This window comes from Stegodyphus dumicola, chromosome 11 (genome assembly GCF_044657685.1).
Source record: "Stegodyphus dumicola isolate Sdum_Otavi_A_Nest chromosome 11, ASM4465768v1".
Taxonomy (NCBI): Eukaryota; Metazoa; Arthropoda; class Arachnida; order Araneae; family Eresidae; genus Stegodyphus; species Stegodyphus dumicola.
Window position 1 is genome coordinate 152674775 of NC_140778.1, and position 16382 is coordinate 152691156.

At 32.5% G+C, this 16382-nt stretch overlaps 1 protein-coding gene across 1 annotated transcript in view; it reads left to right on the forward strand.

Annotated features, from left to right (window-relative positions):
* Window positions 1-5722: 5722 nt before the first annotated feature.
* Window positions 5723-16382, forward strand: part of LOC118200168 (beta-1,4-N-acetylgalactosaminyltransferase bre-4-like) — a 594620-nt gene continuing 583960 nt past the window's right edge. The window contains exons 1-2 of the mRNA XM_085827333.1: window positions 5723-6183; window positions 8553-9815. Coding sequence (XP_085683459.1) covers window positions 9245-9815 — 571 coding nt within the window. The 5' untranslated portion in view covers window positions 5723-6183; window positions 8553-9244. The remainder of the gene's footprint in view (window positions 6184-8552; window positions 9816-16382) is intronic.

Genomic DNA, 16382 nt, shown 5'->3' on the forward strand with positions numbered 1-16382 from the left:
CAGAACAGAAATTCTGAGTATTATAATTTTGAAAATTAGAACAAATTTTTAGAACCTTATTGATAATTCTATTGTTAAATTTGAAAATCTTTCGTCTTTCCAAAGTCTGAATATTTTGAAAATTCTGAATATTTTTCCAAAGTCTGAATATTCTTAACTTAAGTAACTTAACATCTTAGCATATGCCAAATTCTTCAGAGAAGGTTTTGAAACTTTTTTCACAGAAAAGCACAAATATAAAATTTTGACATATAAGTATTTATCATGTTAATTATAACAAATCACAAAAAATTAGAGCATTTAACTTTTATATTTATAATTTACCTTTTAATACTACAAATATTATAAAGACTTGCTGAAATTATCATATCATTCTTATTTATTTTCAAGTTTCAATTATTAATTGGAGGCTCCATAATGTTTTCAAAACAGTTATCTCCATGTAAATTTGGACAAATCGTTTTAAATGACAAATGTATTATTTAATCAGAGTATTATTTAATGTTTTTACGAGAACGTACTTAAAAAGACCTTATACAAGGAAGCTGGCCTCTAAGAAAATAAAAAAAATTATAGGATTTTTTTTTTTTTTTTTTTTTTTTTTTTTTACTATGTGTATTAAGACATAGTAAAAAAAATATTTTTATAAAAAACAATAAATTAAGTTTTTTTATGAAAATAATTCTGTAATAAAATATAATATTAATATAGAATGTGATATAGTTCTATAAAATATCTAGTATATAGGATTAGTATAGACTATAATATGGTTCTATGATAAAATATAATATATAAAATTAACATAGAATATAATATAGTTCTATAATAAAATATAATATATAATATAATATAGTTCTATATTAGTCCCATAATAAAAATATATATATACAGAATTATAGTATATACTATTGTAATTCTATAATAAAATATTTCTATAATAATAAAATATATCATATAATATTCATTAATACAGGGTAAAATGTAGTTTTATAACAAACTGAAACTAAACTCAGTGGCGCAACAGCTCTAGTGGGCTCTAGTGGGCCTTTTTTCTGCTTTCTTGACACCTTTTGCCCCGGAGTGCATCAGCATATGCCCTGGACAAGTGGTCACCTCGTGGCAGTACCCCCGGTGTTTAGTCCCTAAGAGAACCTGGAAGTCATTTTATCGGCCCACTTAAGGGATGAAAGGCTCAGTCAACTTTGCCCAGCTCGGGGATCGAACCCCGGACCTGGAATGCAGCTGCGCTACGGGCTAGCCATTTCGCCACCGTGCGGTATACTTCTATAACAATTCTATCATAAAATGTAGTAAATATAATATATAATATTAATACAGAATATAATATAGTTCTGTAATAAAATGTATTTATACAGAATCATAGCACATTCTATTATAATTCTCTAACAAACCATGTATATACTGTTTGAAGAACACACTTCTCTTTCACAACACTTTTGCAGACCCCAACACTCATATAGTAGGTAAGTTAGAATTAAAACTTACTATTTACTTGCTTTAAGTATTTTTTTTTAAAAATTTTTTATGTAGTATCTAAGCATTTTCTAAATATGAAATTATATTTTTAAATATATATTTGTTTTTTAAAAATTGTGAATTAGTTCTTTTTGTTTCTTATTGGTTTATATGGATTATGTATAGTTCTTTTATAGTTTTTTTTATTGATATGCATATTCGTGTAGGGGAAGTTTCTGTAGACAAGGATTTCTAAAATACATTGGTTTCTAGATTTTTTTATTATTTTATAAAAAATTAATTTTTAAAAAATTAAATTTTTTAAGAAAAAGTTTAATTTTTGACTTTACTTGCTTGTTACTCAAAAGACTTCATTAGTATTTTCCTTTTTGAACTTTAATTCTTAAATGTTGATACTTAAATGTTAATTTCTCAGGGTACCACTTTATTGGAATTACTTTTGGTTTTGACTTTTACCCTTGCCTGCATGAATGACGAAACACGAATTGAATAATTGGAGAGTTAGGTTTGGAGGCAACTTCCCCTTGATAAGTCTGTCTCCTGCCTACTCTACGGTCATTCACATATGCATTTTTTAAAAAAATTGTTTAATTTAATTTTAATTTATTAAATTAGTATACAGTAAGACGCGGGGGATACGTTCCATCAAAGTAGAGCGTAATGCGAAACAGCGCTAAACGAGGCTATCTTTATATGTAAATACTGGGGTTAGGGGAAGATGGCTAGGAAATTGGTTAGGTATTAAATTTAAAAAGTATGTTTTTTTAATAAAAATAAAACCAAACATTTATTTCTTAAAGCCCAAATTAATACCACATTATTATTTCTTGCAAAAATAAAAACAAAATATAAATAACAAAACGAATATTCTTAAAAAAAAACAAATAAAATTCTAAGTCAGTCATATTTAGTTAGCCTTCCGCGTTTTCAGTGTTCTGCCTTTTTGTGACAAAAGCATCTAATGTTGTTTGCCTTTTTCTTTTGGGTTGTTCTCTTAAAAGTTCTTCATAAACGGATAGAGCATCTCTAACACCACGCCTTACTTTTGAGCTCCTGTCAAAATTCGGATCATTTCCAATAAATTGATCCATTATTTCAGTTATGGTAGACAAACTCCTTTTTACAAACGCCATCGAAAGTTCTTTCTGCTCTTCTTCTGAATCACTGCTGTCAACATTTTTGTTTTCTTCTTGTTCAGTTAATTCCTTGAGCTCATCATTAGAAAGACTAGCCGTTGCTTCTTGAATTATTTCTTCGACATCTTCCACATTTACCCCTTCAAAATATGTCTGTACAATACCGCACCAAACAAGAAATACAAGTACACTCTTTCGGATATGTATTTGAAATCTATCGCTGCATAATATTTCGGGGAATCCCCGTATGCTGCGAGCGATTTCGTGGAATTCCCCGGTTGAAATAAAAGAGCGCTAAACCGAAACAGCGCTAAACGAAACAGCCTTAAGCGGGGTCTTACTGTATTTATTTTCATGGATAGATTTTGCACTTCATTTGCTTATGCTTCTGAATTTAAATGATATTGTAGATTAATTCGAGAATTAAATCTTTTACATATTTGCACATTTTTTTAAAATTATTTAAAATTATTTTAGCTTTTTTCCTTTTTTTATAATTTAAATTTGCTTTTTTACTTTTATACGTATTTGTTAAGAATTTAAATCTGTATATACTGTAAGGTATTTTCTTCCGCATGCTTCGTAGCGCAATTGGAAGCACACTTGACGCGTTCCCGAAAGGTCCAAGTTTCAAGTCCCGACGAGGTCACTGCACATTTTTCACGTCTCCTTCCTAAACACACACACACACATATATATATATATATAAAGAAAAGTCCTGATAATGCTACTAAAAATTTGCCAACCAAAATCCTTAATCAGCCAACTCAAACCAAACCTGAACCATTCTTAACTTAAGTTCCGAAATAAAATCTGAGCATTTTTTCCTGTTTTTTTTATTAGCCCAAAAGGCGTTAGCACAGAAAGGCTATTAATTTCGTTTTAATGTTTTGTGGCGTTTCATCATAAACGCCGTTTCACTTTTTAAATTTTTGCCACCAAATATCATCGCTCTGTATAGTAAAAATTTCAATTGTAATTTCGTCCATCATAGGATTTTATAGTAATTTCGTCCTTTATAGTTTTTAAACAACTATCTTTTCCAGAAAACTCTGGAAAACTGTAATTTCAAATTGTTGCCACCAAATATTATCCCCCTGTATAATTATTTAATTTAAAGAAATTAAATAATGAAGAATTTGCATAAATGTATGTATATTTCTAGCACTGTGGTAAAACAATGCTACCTGGCGCGAACGAATTTTGAATAACGTACGTCTCCACCCGAATATCGGCATCTGGGAGCCCAAATTTGTAATTTGTAACTTGTTTTATTATCTATTTTATATTTTGTGAAGCATTTATGAGTTTTAGATTAAGAAACTCAACGATTTCAAAGCGAGCAATTTCAACAATGTACAGGGGAAAAAAAAAAGGGGGGGGGAAATGTTTAGCTTTAAGGCTTTAAGGCTCGAGACTGTGTATCGGAAATTCTAAAGATATGCTCTTTTAAATATTTTGTGATATTGCTGTTGAATTGAATTAAGTGTGAAGAACATGATATTTAATAAATAAAGGTAACATACAAAACGCCCCTTTGGGTGTAATATAAAATCTGCAAGCTTCAGATTTAAAAAAAAATTGTCTATCGTTTATTTATTTATTTTATAAGGTATTTCTCCCGCCTTTCTAGCATGCCTTTGTAGTGTAGTGGTCAGTACCCTGAGGAGGTATTCCAGAGGTCCGTGGTTCGATTCTCGGCGAAGGCGTATGCTTATTTTTTATCTCTCCAGCTTTCAAAATATCATATTTTGTAAATAGAGTGTCTCTACAGTGTCTCCGTATTTGTCTCTACAGTGGCGTAAAAGGGTGTTGGATGATGATTCTCCTCACCCAGGATTTGGCGATTGGGTCCCCTGAAAACTCCAGTCGCCTTTTAAAAGGGGGAGTATATAAGGTATTTCTCCAGTCTTCTTAACGAGGCTTTGTGATGTAGTGGTTTGCACACTGGGCCGGTAATCCAGAGGTCCACGGTTCGATTCCCGGCGAAGGCATTTGCTCAATTTTTCATCTGTCCAGCTTCCAAAAAATGCTAATTTCTTCACAGTTTATTTATTGTCTTGTCAGCTTCCAGGTTGATGTCCCTCTTTTCTTTTTATCTTACTTAATCATAGAAATATTTCAAAAAATTAGTCTCAACTTTTTCATTATTGGTATTTTAATTATTTAAATTGTGCAAAATATTATGGTAGTTTCTGTATTCATAAACTTATCTTAACATAAACAGATCCTGAAACAAGGTCCAGAATAAGCTAGGGATTCCAAGCACTTAAACATAGTAAACATGTATATTTTTAGATACGCGTTTTATTCCCAAAATAATCCTGCTTTTGAAACATTTTCCCACCAAATAAGAATATCTTTCATTACCTAAAAGCGGCCCACCAGCGGCCGAGCGGTAAAGTCGCTGAACACTGGTAGTTCGGTCCGAGGTTCGAATCCCGCGAACGGGCTGGCTGCATGGGTGTTTTCGTGGTTTTCCCCATGTGTAACGTGTATACGAGCCAGTTTCCCTTAGAAAGTCCTCCACGAAAGGCATCCCTCCTCTTAGGCAGATAGCCCTAGTGTGCTTTGCCATAATTAAATACACACACACACACATTACCTAAAAGCAGGAAAACTCCGGATAAACTCAGACGTCAGATCGTTTTGGCTATACAGATCTTCAGCGCAATGGAAAACGGCAATTGCATTAAGTTAGTTTTCTGGATCTTTTCCAGAAAACTCTGTATTATGTAAGAAACTCCTGGAAATTAAGCACTTTCACGATGATCTTTTTTGTCTAAAACCGGAAAAAGCAAACAAGAAACATAACAAGCAGTGTATAAATTACGCGAAACAGAAACTTCCACCACACAAACTCCACTTCGCTGCATTTGCTTGGGATCTTTTTCGAACTCCCCTATTTTTTTTACTTCATCCATTTTTGCTCTTCTAACTATTTATACACATATATATATCCCTTTCGCTTTTTCTCCTCTCTACTGTCGTCTGGAGGGTGTATTGGAGCGATGGCACGATCCTCCAGCACCATCCGAAACCCACCCCCACATTCAGCTAGAGACTCCCGCCAGATCTGGTAACCATGGCAACGCTGCATGCGGTCGATACGCAGAAGGGAGCTGCACCATGTTCTTGAGCATTGTGTGCCATTCTGTGCTAGCCAAGCATGGGAGGCAGTCGCGACTCGAGATTATTTTGGATATGCTCGCTGTATTGTATATACGTTTAATGCAACGAGGTGACTGCTGTGGCTATTTTCGCGTCGCTACAAAAGCTGAAATAAGCGGAAGTTTATAATGTCATACACTTAACAACTTCCGTACATGGGCTAATTTCTCGTTTATGCTCATTTGAGGAATTCCAGTGAGTATTTATCAGCAAGAACTGGTATTGAATCCCACGTGACTGCTGAAATGAAATCGCTGAAAACTCACATGACAGCATTTTATAATCGTCTTAATTTATGAATATCATACTCATGTGAAATGCTGAATGGATACTAGTATAATATTCATGGATGCCAAAATAAGATTTGATTAATTCTCTGGTGAGTTTAAATTTTATTGCACTTTCTTTCAAGGGAGTTTTTCAGTATACAATTCTGAATATTCACTATTCTAATTTTTTTAAAGTGATGTTTGCGTCAGAAATAATTTTATTACATTGCTCTTTATAAAACAGAAGTTTTTCTGAGTAAATATTGAATAATTCAATAATATACACTAAAGCCCATCTCGTAACATTTGAGCCTGCTGTTATGAAGATATGTATTAATTACCAGTATATTACTATGAAGAAATTTACACAAAGGAAAGATTTTTCGACATGAAAAACTATATGAAGAAATTTCACAGTAATCTAAGTACAAATCTGAAGCAAATTCAACACCAGAAAAACTGTATCTTATAGTTGAAAACCCATTAAGCACAGATTTACAAATTTTCATCAAATTTTATTAGATAATGTATTCTTGAAGTACTAAAATTCGCAGCGACTTTACTGAAATCTTTCATTATATTTTAATGCAAAATATTATAGAAATTCCAACGTGTAATTAATGATAATTTTTCCATTTTATTATTGATCGGACTAATATCAGGAACATTACTGAACTAAGCATTTTGAAAATTATTTAGAAAAGCGTATCTTAAAAGTCATAATGTATTACACAAAAATATAAATTTTACGTATAAGAGTAAATGTTTTTCGCAACTAATAAACAGCAGTAATGAAAATATTTTTTATGTACAAAACATTGTCACATGTTACAAAAACCTGAAATTTTCCTAAAATTTACAAATAATGAAATAATAGTATTAACAATTTTTTGTAAATTTTCGTCTTATTAATACGTTGATATTTAAAAATTGTTTAGGGAAACAATTCTAAATTTATAATTTTTTTTTTCAAACTAATAGCTTATAACATAGCTCAAATAATTGATACACGTGTGTATATCAGCTTAGTTTTTGACATAGATCAGAAAACAAAAGAAGTAAATGCAAGTTATATTCATTGTGCATTAATTCAAGGTAAATCCTATTTACTGCTTATTCATAACAAGTCCACATCATTTAACCATAAGCCTCAAACAACTAGGCTGTAGCAATCGTATTCGAAATTTTCTCAGTTAGTAAGCACGAAAGATATATATAATAAACATATCATTTGTTGTTTCAATAATAAAAGTGGTATTTATTTTTTTCTGTTCAATATTATTAACATATTTATAAATCGCTATAAAAATTATTAATCATATATCAAATGTTGAAGTAAGACCAATTATTTTACTTTAGCGTGTTAAGAACGACAGCTTAATTTATGAAATAAATTTTTTAAATTTGCAATTTAAAAGTTGAAAAGGTGGTAATGTGCTATGTTTATTAAATTCCAAAATAGGTTTAATAATTAAATTTCCTCAAAAGGTCTGAAATTTTTAATCACTAATATTTAAATAAAAGTTCCTTTGCAACAGAAACGCTTTAAATATAAACATTGCAGAGGTTTAACTATAAAAAGTTCAAAAAATTATCGCAAAAATTTTGAAATAGTTGAAAAAAGAAATTGTTTTATCCAGAATATTCGTTTTCTTTTATGAAGTTAAATCGAATAATTGAAAGCTTTTTTTAATCAGAAAATGAGTACCATATTTAAAAACATGTTAATGTAAATTCACTTCAAATGTATTCATGATCAAGTCTAAATTTCGCTAAAAATTTTATTAATGATAATATTATTTTATTGACAACTTTCGACAGGAAACACGTTATTGATATTCTTTAACTGCCATCTATGAAATTAGGATTATTGTAAAGGAAAATCTTATAATTTAATATTATACTTTGCAAAAAATAGAAAAGGACTAAATTCAAGCTTCGTTATGGACTGTTGCCACCCTTCTAATAAAAATGATACGATTTGCCAATTAAGTACCATTCAGTTTCTTTTATGGCAGAATTTCATTACTGGAGTGCATTTTGTTACCGGCCTTTTACAGCACAGTTGAAGAAATTTATTCCTTTGAGCTGTTAAAGAGTTTGTAAAAAATAAGGCAGATGTTTCTTTCTTCAACCAGTGTTTATCTTTCTGAGTATTTATTTTCAACCAGAGTTTATTAACCATGATATATCTCTAATATGAATATATTGATTATTTCGTTCCAACAACAAATAAAGCTCATCTTGATTACGTGGAATGTAAACGTAGATTGAAAGAAACTATTATTTTTTGACTCACTGATTTGCATTTTTGACTTGAACAGTGTAGTATTTGTTTGTGTAAGTTGTTTTTAACCGTGTGGTTGAAACAACGGGCTTAAAGATTTCCTCTACTTGAACATCTTTCACTTTTTAATATACTTCTGCATTATTTAACGTCAGAATTCTATACTTACGTAAATGAATTTGTATTTTGCAGATTTGGATGAATGTGACGGCAGTAAAATTTAGTATCAAATCAGCCTGAATGGTCTTATAAACTAATCACTTACATGCATATATGAAACCTAGAAATTCATCATGTTATAACAAGCTTCCATTTCTGCTCAAGGGATTTTTGATCTCATTCATAAAGCACTTATGTACATAAAGTAAAAAACATGTACACTAAGCTTTTTTATTACAACATTTTCAGAATTCTTCTCTTATACTTCTATACTTGTAGACTCTTAAAATATTACTGCAGCTCTAATTTGAGTAAGAATAAATATATCAGCCTTATTGGAACGTTGAAATATGTCAGCTGAAATATGTTTTTTTTCTTTCTATTCTAAAAAAATATGTACTGACAAATTAAATATATGGTATCAATGACTTTACTAATTTGCTTACGTAGAATGAAAGATTTTCAATATAGACTGAAAAAAAAAACAATATTGGCATGGTGTCAGGAACTTTAAGAAATCAGGAAAGCAATGATTGTTTGAAATCTAGAAAGAAACGAATTTAGCAAGAATTTTCTAGTCTCAGATATAATATCTTTAGTCTATTTAAATATAAATACATGCTTTGGTAGTGAACAACTGTATAATTTAAGAGTAAACTAGTCTAATTTATGGCTTGTTGAAAATAAATCCTTGTTAATCCAAAGAAGCGTTGCTGTCTGAGGACATGATTCGAATTCGTGTTCCCTTGGTGAGGCCGCTGGTGCGGTGCACGTTCAAGAGAATTCTGAGAGTATTGCCATCTGTGCTTCTGCTTCTTTTTGTCTTCTCGCTTATTTTTGTCACCTTAATGCAGATCGCAGTCATTCATTCGCACAGGAGAACCCATTATGTGCCTATTCGCCACGATGCACTCAATGTGACGATCTTTCCTCCTACGGGGCACACAGTTTTGGGTGTTCCGAACCTCCACTTACCAAGCAGTGCTACTAAATCCGTGCCCCACAAGAGGCCAGACACATTGAGGGTGGAGGCATTCCTAGATAAAGCAGCTCCTACCCTAGAGGCCAACGTGGCCATTGTGAAGAACATGGTCAATTGTGCAAGAGTAAGGAAAGTCCTGCAGTCCCTTGGTGGCGGACTGACTACGAGGACTAGGGTGCATGTCATCCCAAAGTGGACAAAAGACGCCATTTCGGTGTCAGCTGTTATAACAAGGAATAAAACGAATGAGAACTGTTGTCCAGATAACAAACTATGGAAAAGAAGACGCTCATGTCCGCTCATGCCGCCACTTGGTAAGTACTAATTTTAAACAATTTTATATTTATTCATCGAAGATGTTGCTCTTTAGAGTGTTATTTTTGTGATAAAATATAATATTAAGTACAAAATTTTAAAATTTAATTTCTGTCAGTTTAAGTACCTTATAGTGCGAGCTAATTAAGTTTCCTTTTAGCTTGTGCTTAGTAATTTTCAGGAAGGACGAGCTTGAAAAGGGAACTTTCAGCCATTGATTAAATTTCTATCTAAATAATAAGAAACCAAAATATGTGTTTATTACAGCCTTCATTGTAGTCTTCGTCCCTTGCAAAATCATTGTTGGAGCTTATATTTACAACGATGATTTTGCGAAGGAGGGCGAGAATGAAAATGTCTTGCAGTTCTCTTTCATACTAATCGATTTGTTTATTACAGTCCTCATTACAGTCTTCGTCCCTTGCAAAATTATTGTTGGAGCTTATATTTACAACGATGATTTTGCGAAGGAGGGCGAGAATGAAAATGTTTTGCAGTTTTCTTTCATACTAAGCGATTTGTTTATTACAGTCCTCATTACAGTCTTCGTCCGTTGCAAAATCATTGTTGGAGCTTATATTTACAACGATGATTTTGCGAAGGAGGGCGAGAATGAAAATGTTTTGCAGTTTTCTTTCATACTAAGCGATTTGTTTATTACAGTCCTCATTACAGTCTTCGTCCCTTGCAAAATCATTGTTGGAGCTTATATTTACAACGATGATTTTGCGAAGGAGGGCGAGAATGAAAATGTCTTGCAGTTTTCTTTCATACTAATCGATTTGTTTATTACAGTCCTCATTACAGTCTTCGTCCCTTGCAAAATCATTGTTGGAGCTTATATTTACAACGATGATTTTGCGAAGGAGGGCGAGAATGAAAATGTCTTGCAGTTGTCTTTCATACTAAGCGATTTGTTTATTACAGTCCTCATTATAGTCTTCGTCCCTTGCAAAATTATTGTTGGAGCTTATATTTACAACGATGATTTTGCGAAGGAGGGCGAGAATGAAAATGTTTTGCAGTTTTCTTTCATACTAATCGATTTGTTTATTACAGTCCTCATTACAGTCTTCGTCCCTTGCAAAATTATTGTTGGAGCTTATATTTACAACGATGATTTTGCGAAGGAGGGCGAGAATGAAAATGTTTTGCAGTTTTCTTTCATACTAAGCGATTTGTTTATTACAGTCTTCGTCCCTTGCAAAATTATTGTTGGAGCTTATATTTACAACGATGATTTTGCGAAGGAGGGCGAGAATGAAAATGTTTTGCAGTTTTCTTTCATACTAAGCGATTTGTTTATTACAGTCCTCATTACAGTCTTCGTCCCTTGCAAAATCATTGTTGGAGCTTATATTTACAACGATGATTTTGCGAAGGAGGGCGAGAATGAAAATGTCTTGCAGTTTTCTTTCATACTAATCGATTTGTTTATTACAGTCCTCATTACAGTCTTCGTCCCTTGCAAAATCATTGTTGGAGCTTATATTTACAACGATGATTTTGCGAAGGAGGGCGAGAATGAAAATGTCTTGCAGTTTTCTTTCATACTAATCGATTTGTTTATTACAGTCCTCATTACAGTCTTCGTCCCTTGCAAAATCATTGTTGGAGCTTATATTTACAACGATGATTTTGCGAAGGAGGGCGAGAATGAAAATGTCTTGCAGTTGTCTTTCATACTAAGCGATTTGTTTATTACAGTCCTCATTATAGTCTTCGTCCCTTGCAAAATTATTGTTGGAGCTTATATTTACAACGATGATTTTGCGAAGGAGGGCGAGAATGAAAATGTTTTGCAGTTTTCTTTCATACTAATCGATTTGTTTATTACAGTCCTCATTACAGTCTTCGTCCCTTGCAAAATTATTGTTGGAGCTTATATTTACAACGATGATTTTGCGAAGGAGGGCGAGAATGAAAATGTTTTGCAGTTTTCTTTCATACTAAGCGATTTGTTTATTACAGTCTTCGTCCCTTGCAAAATTATTGTTGGAGCTTATATTTACAACGATGATTTTGCGAAGGAGGGCGAGAATGAAAATGTTTTGCAGTTTTCTTTCATACTAAGCGATTTGTTTATTACAGTCCTCATTACAGTCTTCGTCCCTTGCAAAATCATTGTTGGAGCTTATATTTACAACGATGATTTTGCGAAGGAGGGCGAGAATGAAAATGTCTTGCAGTTTTCTTTCATACTAATCGATTTGTTTATTACAGTCCTCATTACAGTCTTCGTCCCTTGCAAAATCATTGTTGGAGCTTATATTTACAACGATGATTTTGCGAAGGAGGGCGAGAATGAAAATGTCTTGCAGTTGTCTTTCATACTAAGCGATTTGTTTATTACAGTCCTCATTATAGTCTTCGTCCCTTGCAAAATTATTGTTGGAGCTTATATTTACAACGATGATTTTGCGAAGGAGGGCGAGAATGAAAATGTTTTGCAGTTTTCTTTCATACTAAGCGATTTGTTTATTACAGTCCTCATTACAGTCTTCGTCCCTTGCAAAATCATTGTTGGAGCTTATATTTACAACGATGATTTTGCGAAGGAGGGCGAGAATGAAAATGTCTTGCAGTTTTCTTTCATACTAATCGATTTGTTTATTACAGTCCTCATTACAGTCTTCGTACCTTGCAAAATTATTGTTGGAGCTTATATTTACAACGATGATTTTGCGAAGGAGGGCGAGAATGAAAATGTTTTGCAGTTTTCTTTCATACTAAGCGATTTGTTTATTACAGTCCTCATTACAGTCTTCGTCCCTTGCAAAATCATTGTTGGAGCTTATATTTACAACGATGATTTTGCGAAGGAGGGCGAGAATGAAAATGTTTTGCAGTTTTCTTTCATACTAAGCGATTTGTTTATTACAGTCCTCATTACAGTCTTCGTCCCTTGCAAAATCATTGTTGGAGCTTATATTTACAACGATGATTTTGCGAAGGAGGGCGAGAATGAAAATGTCTTGCAGTTTTCTTTCATACTAATCGATTTGTTTATTACAGTCCTCATTACAGTCTTCGTCCCTTGCAAAATTATTGTTGGAGCTTATATTTACAACGATGATTTTGCGAAGGAGGGCGAGAATGAAAATGTTTTGCAGTTTTCTTTCATACTAAGCGATTTGTTTATTACAGTCCTCATTACAGTCTTCGTCCCTTGCAAAATCATTGTTGGAGCTTATATTTACAATGATGATTTTGCGAAGGAGGGCGAGAATGAAAATGTTTTGCAGTTTTCTTTCATATTAAGCGATTTGTTTATTACAGTCCTCATTACAGTCTTCGTCCCTTGCAAAATCATTGTTGGAGCTTATATTTACAACGATGATTTTGCGAAGGAGGGCGAAAATGAAAATGTCTTGCAGTTGTCTTTCATACTAAGCGATTTGTTTATTACAGTCCTCATTATAGTCTTCGTCCCTTGCAAAATTATTGTTGGAGCTTATATTTACAACGATGATTTTGCGAAGGAGGGCGAGAATGAAAATGTTTTGCAGTTTTCTTTCATACTAAGCTATTTGTTTATTACAGTCCTCATTACAGTCTTCGTCCCTTGCAAAATCATTGTTGGAACTTATATTTACAACGATGATTTTGCGAAGGAGGGCGAGAATGAAAATGTTTTGCAGCTTTCTTTCATACTAAGCGATTTGTTTATTACAGTCCTCATTACAGTCTTCGTCCCTTGCAAAATCATTGTTGGAGCTTATATTTACAACGATGATTTTGCGAAGGAGGGCGAGAATGAAAATGTCTTGCAGTTTTCTTTCATACTAATCGATTTGTTTATTACAGTCCTCATTATAGTCTTCGTCCCTTGCAAAATTATTGTTGGAGCTTATATTTACAACGATGATTTTGCGAAGGAGGGCGAGAATGAAAATGTCTTGCAGTTTTCTTTCATACTAATCGATTTGTTTATTACAGTCCTCATTATAGTCTTCGTCCCTTGCAAAATTATTGTTGGAGCTTATATTTACAACGATGATTTTGCGAAGGAGGGCGAGAATGAAAATGTTTTGCAGTTTTCTTTCATACTAAGCGATTTGTTTATTACAGTCCTCATTACAGTCTTCGTCCCTTGCAAAATCATTGTTGGAGCTTATATTTACAACGATGATTTTGCGAAGGAGGGCGAGAATGAAAATGTCTTGCAGTTTTCTTTCATACTAATCGATTTGTTTATTACAGTCCTCATTATAGTCTTCGTCCCTTGCAAAATTATTGTTGGAGCTTATATTTACAACGATGATTTTGCGAAGGAGGGCGAGAATGAAAATGTTTTGCAGTTGTCTTTCATACTAAGCGATTTGTTTATTACAGTCCTCATTACAGTCTTCGTCCCTTGCAAAGTCATTGGTGGAGCTTATATTTACAACGATGATTTTGCGAAGGAGGGTGAGAATGAAAATGTTTTGCAGTTTTCTTTCATACTAAGCGATTTGCGTCTTTACATTCATTAATAACTCTATATTAATTTTCTGCCTACGTGATGCGCTATTAATTAAAAATTCAGTTTGTTTATACGTGGAGGGGATTAGAATTAATCAAAAGATTTCTAGAAACGCTTAGTGAAATTTTCATTGTAGTCCGAATTTATCCTAATGTAATGATTTCTTTTTCGATACAATACAGCAATGCAGATTTCTGACTAATAATTACCTCTCTATGCAAGAGAAACTCAATTAATGAGAAAAGTAATAACAAGACACTTCAAACTTTTTCTTCCGTCGTCTGATTTTAATTAAACAAATGCAATGTTTCGAGCTTCTAAATTTTCAACTATGTGAGTACCTTTTCGTCTATCCGGGAGTTGCTTACGTTCTGGCTATGAGCTGATTATATTAAATGGTTGGAGAAAGAATTAAAAATCCCATTTGGGCTGCATAAATTACTTTTAAATAGTTATACGTAGTTTAAATCGGTGTCTTTCGTATTTCCTCCTTTTGGCATCAATATGCTTTAAAGAAAACGTAACTAATTCTTTAAAATTGAGATTATAGATAGAGGTATTCCCAGGATTTATTTAATTCTATTACAAAATAAATGATTTTTCTTTAGATACCATTTTCAATTATCATTTAATTTCCAAATTTAATTATCATGTTTTAAATAAGATAAAATTATTAGATTTTTGTTATCATTATAGAAAAGTAGATGATTGTTTTATAAGTGTGTATAAAAATAAACTAAGTTTATCTCTACTTAAACATTAGTTTATTTCAATCCTTAACTTTTTTATAGTAGAAATGTAAAAAGTGCAGTTTAAAAATAACTTAAGAATTTATCTGAACGTTCTCTTGAAGTTAAAGATGTAAAATGTTAACAAAATTAATTTCCATAACTTAGACACAATTATTCACACTAGTGTTTAAAAATCGGAGTTTAAATTTAAAACTTAACAACTTAGCTCAAGTTTTCTACGATTATTATAAACTCAATTTCCTATCAAATGTAGACTCAGGAGCTGGTAATAACAGCATTCAAGGCAGACAAAATCAGAAGACGTTCACTTCTACAGTCTGACACTACTAAATGTTTTTAGTACTTTCGTATTATCCTGTCATCTGTGAAAGTTGGCTACCATTGAAAATGTAAACTGAGGAGATTCCGCTAAAGTCACGCCAATCGCTCCTGCGAAATGTGAGCTGCAATTCTATCTGTAACACTTGTTAATAAAGCAGTCTTCAGCCTTCCTGCATAATCCGCCAAACAGCCATTGCTGCAGAATTATTCAACAGATATCGTTTTTGCGTTTCGTAAAAAGGCTTGGTAGAATTCTGCTATTTTAATAGGCACTCCGAATTTACCGAAAAGTTCGGTACTTTTCCGTTTCGCCGGCGCAAATCTCGCCAAGCAGACTTTGTTGGCGACAGCATACATTATACACATAAAAAATTTAGTTCTAAGAGTTTTTTATTTTGAAGGCATAAGCATATTAATATGATTTAAAATTTTATAAAAAGCCAATAAATAAAGACAATAAATTTGTAAAAAGATATTAATTTAAGAATTTACTATGCTTTCATGGTTCAACATCCTGATTCGCCGGTTCGTACCACGTGACCCAATGTGATCTCATTTCACGTAAACTACGCTACAAAAATATAATTCTTTCAGTAATTATCTACATTAATTTCAATTTAAATCTTAATTTGGAATACAAGTTTAAATGCAAGAATTATTTCAGTTCGTACGAATAGCTTACTCAGAAATTATGTAAAACTTCAGTACTTTACTTCGTTAGTGCGTTTTCATTAGAATTGGTGAATTTAACCCTTTGCCTTTTCTACATTTTCGCCCTTCGGATGAACGGTGTGATTGCCTCCTAATTGACTTAATTATCGCGAATGGCCTTAGGGTATAAAATTGAACTATCTGATAAAAATTATATGTAATTGTATGCCAGTATTGAAAGAAACAATCAATCTGATAAGAAATGGCTGCAACTTGTTTTGAAAATGAAGCGTAAAAGTTTACCAGCGAAGATATTCCGTTTGGCATCAGTTGTACCGTTATTGGCGACTTTATCGTTTGCGCCGGCAAAACGGAAA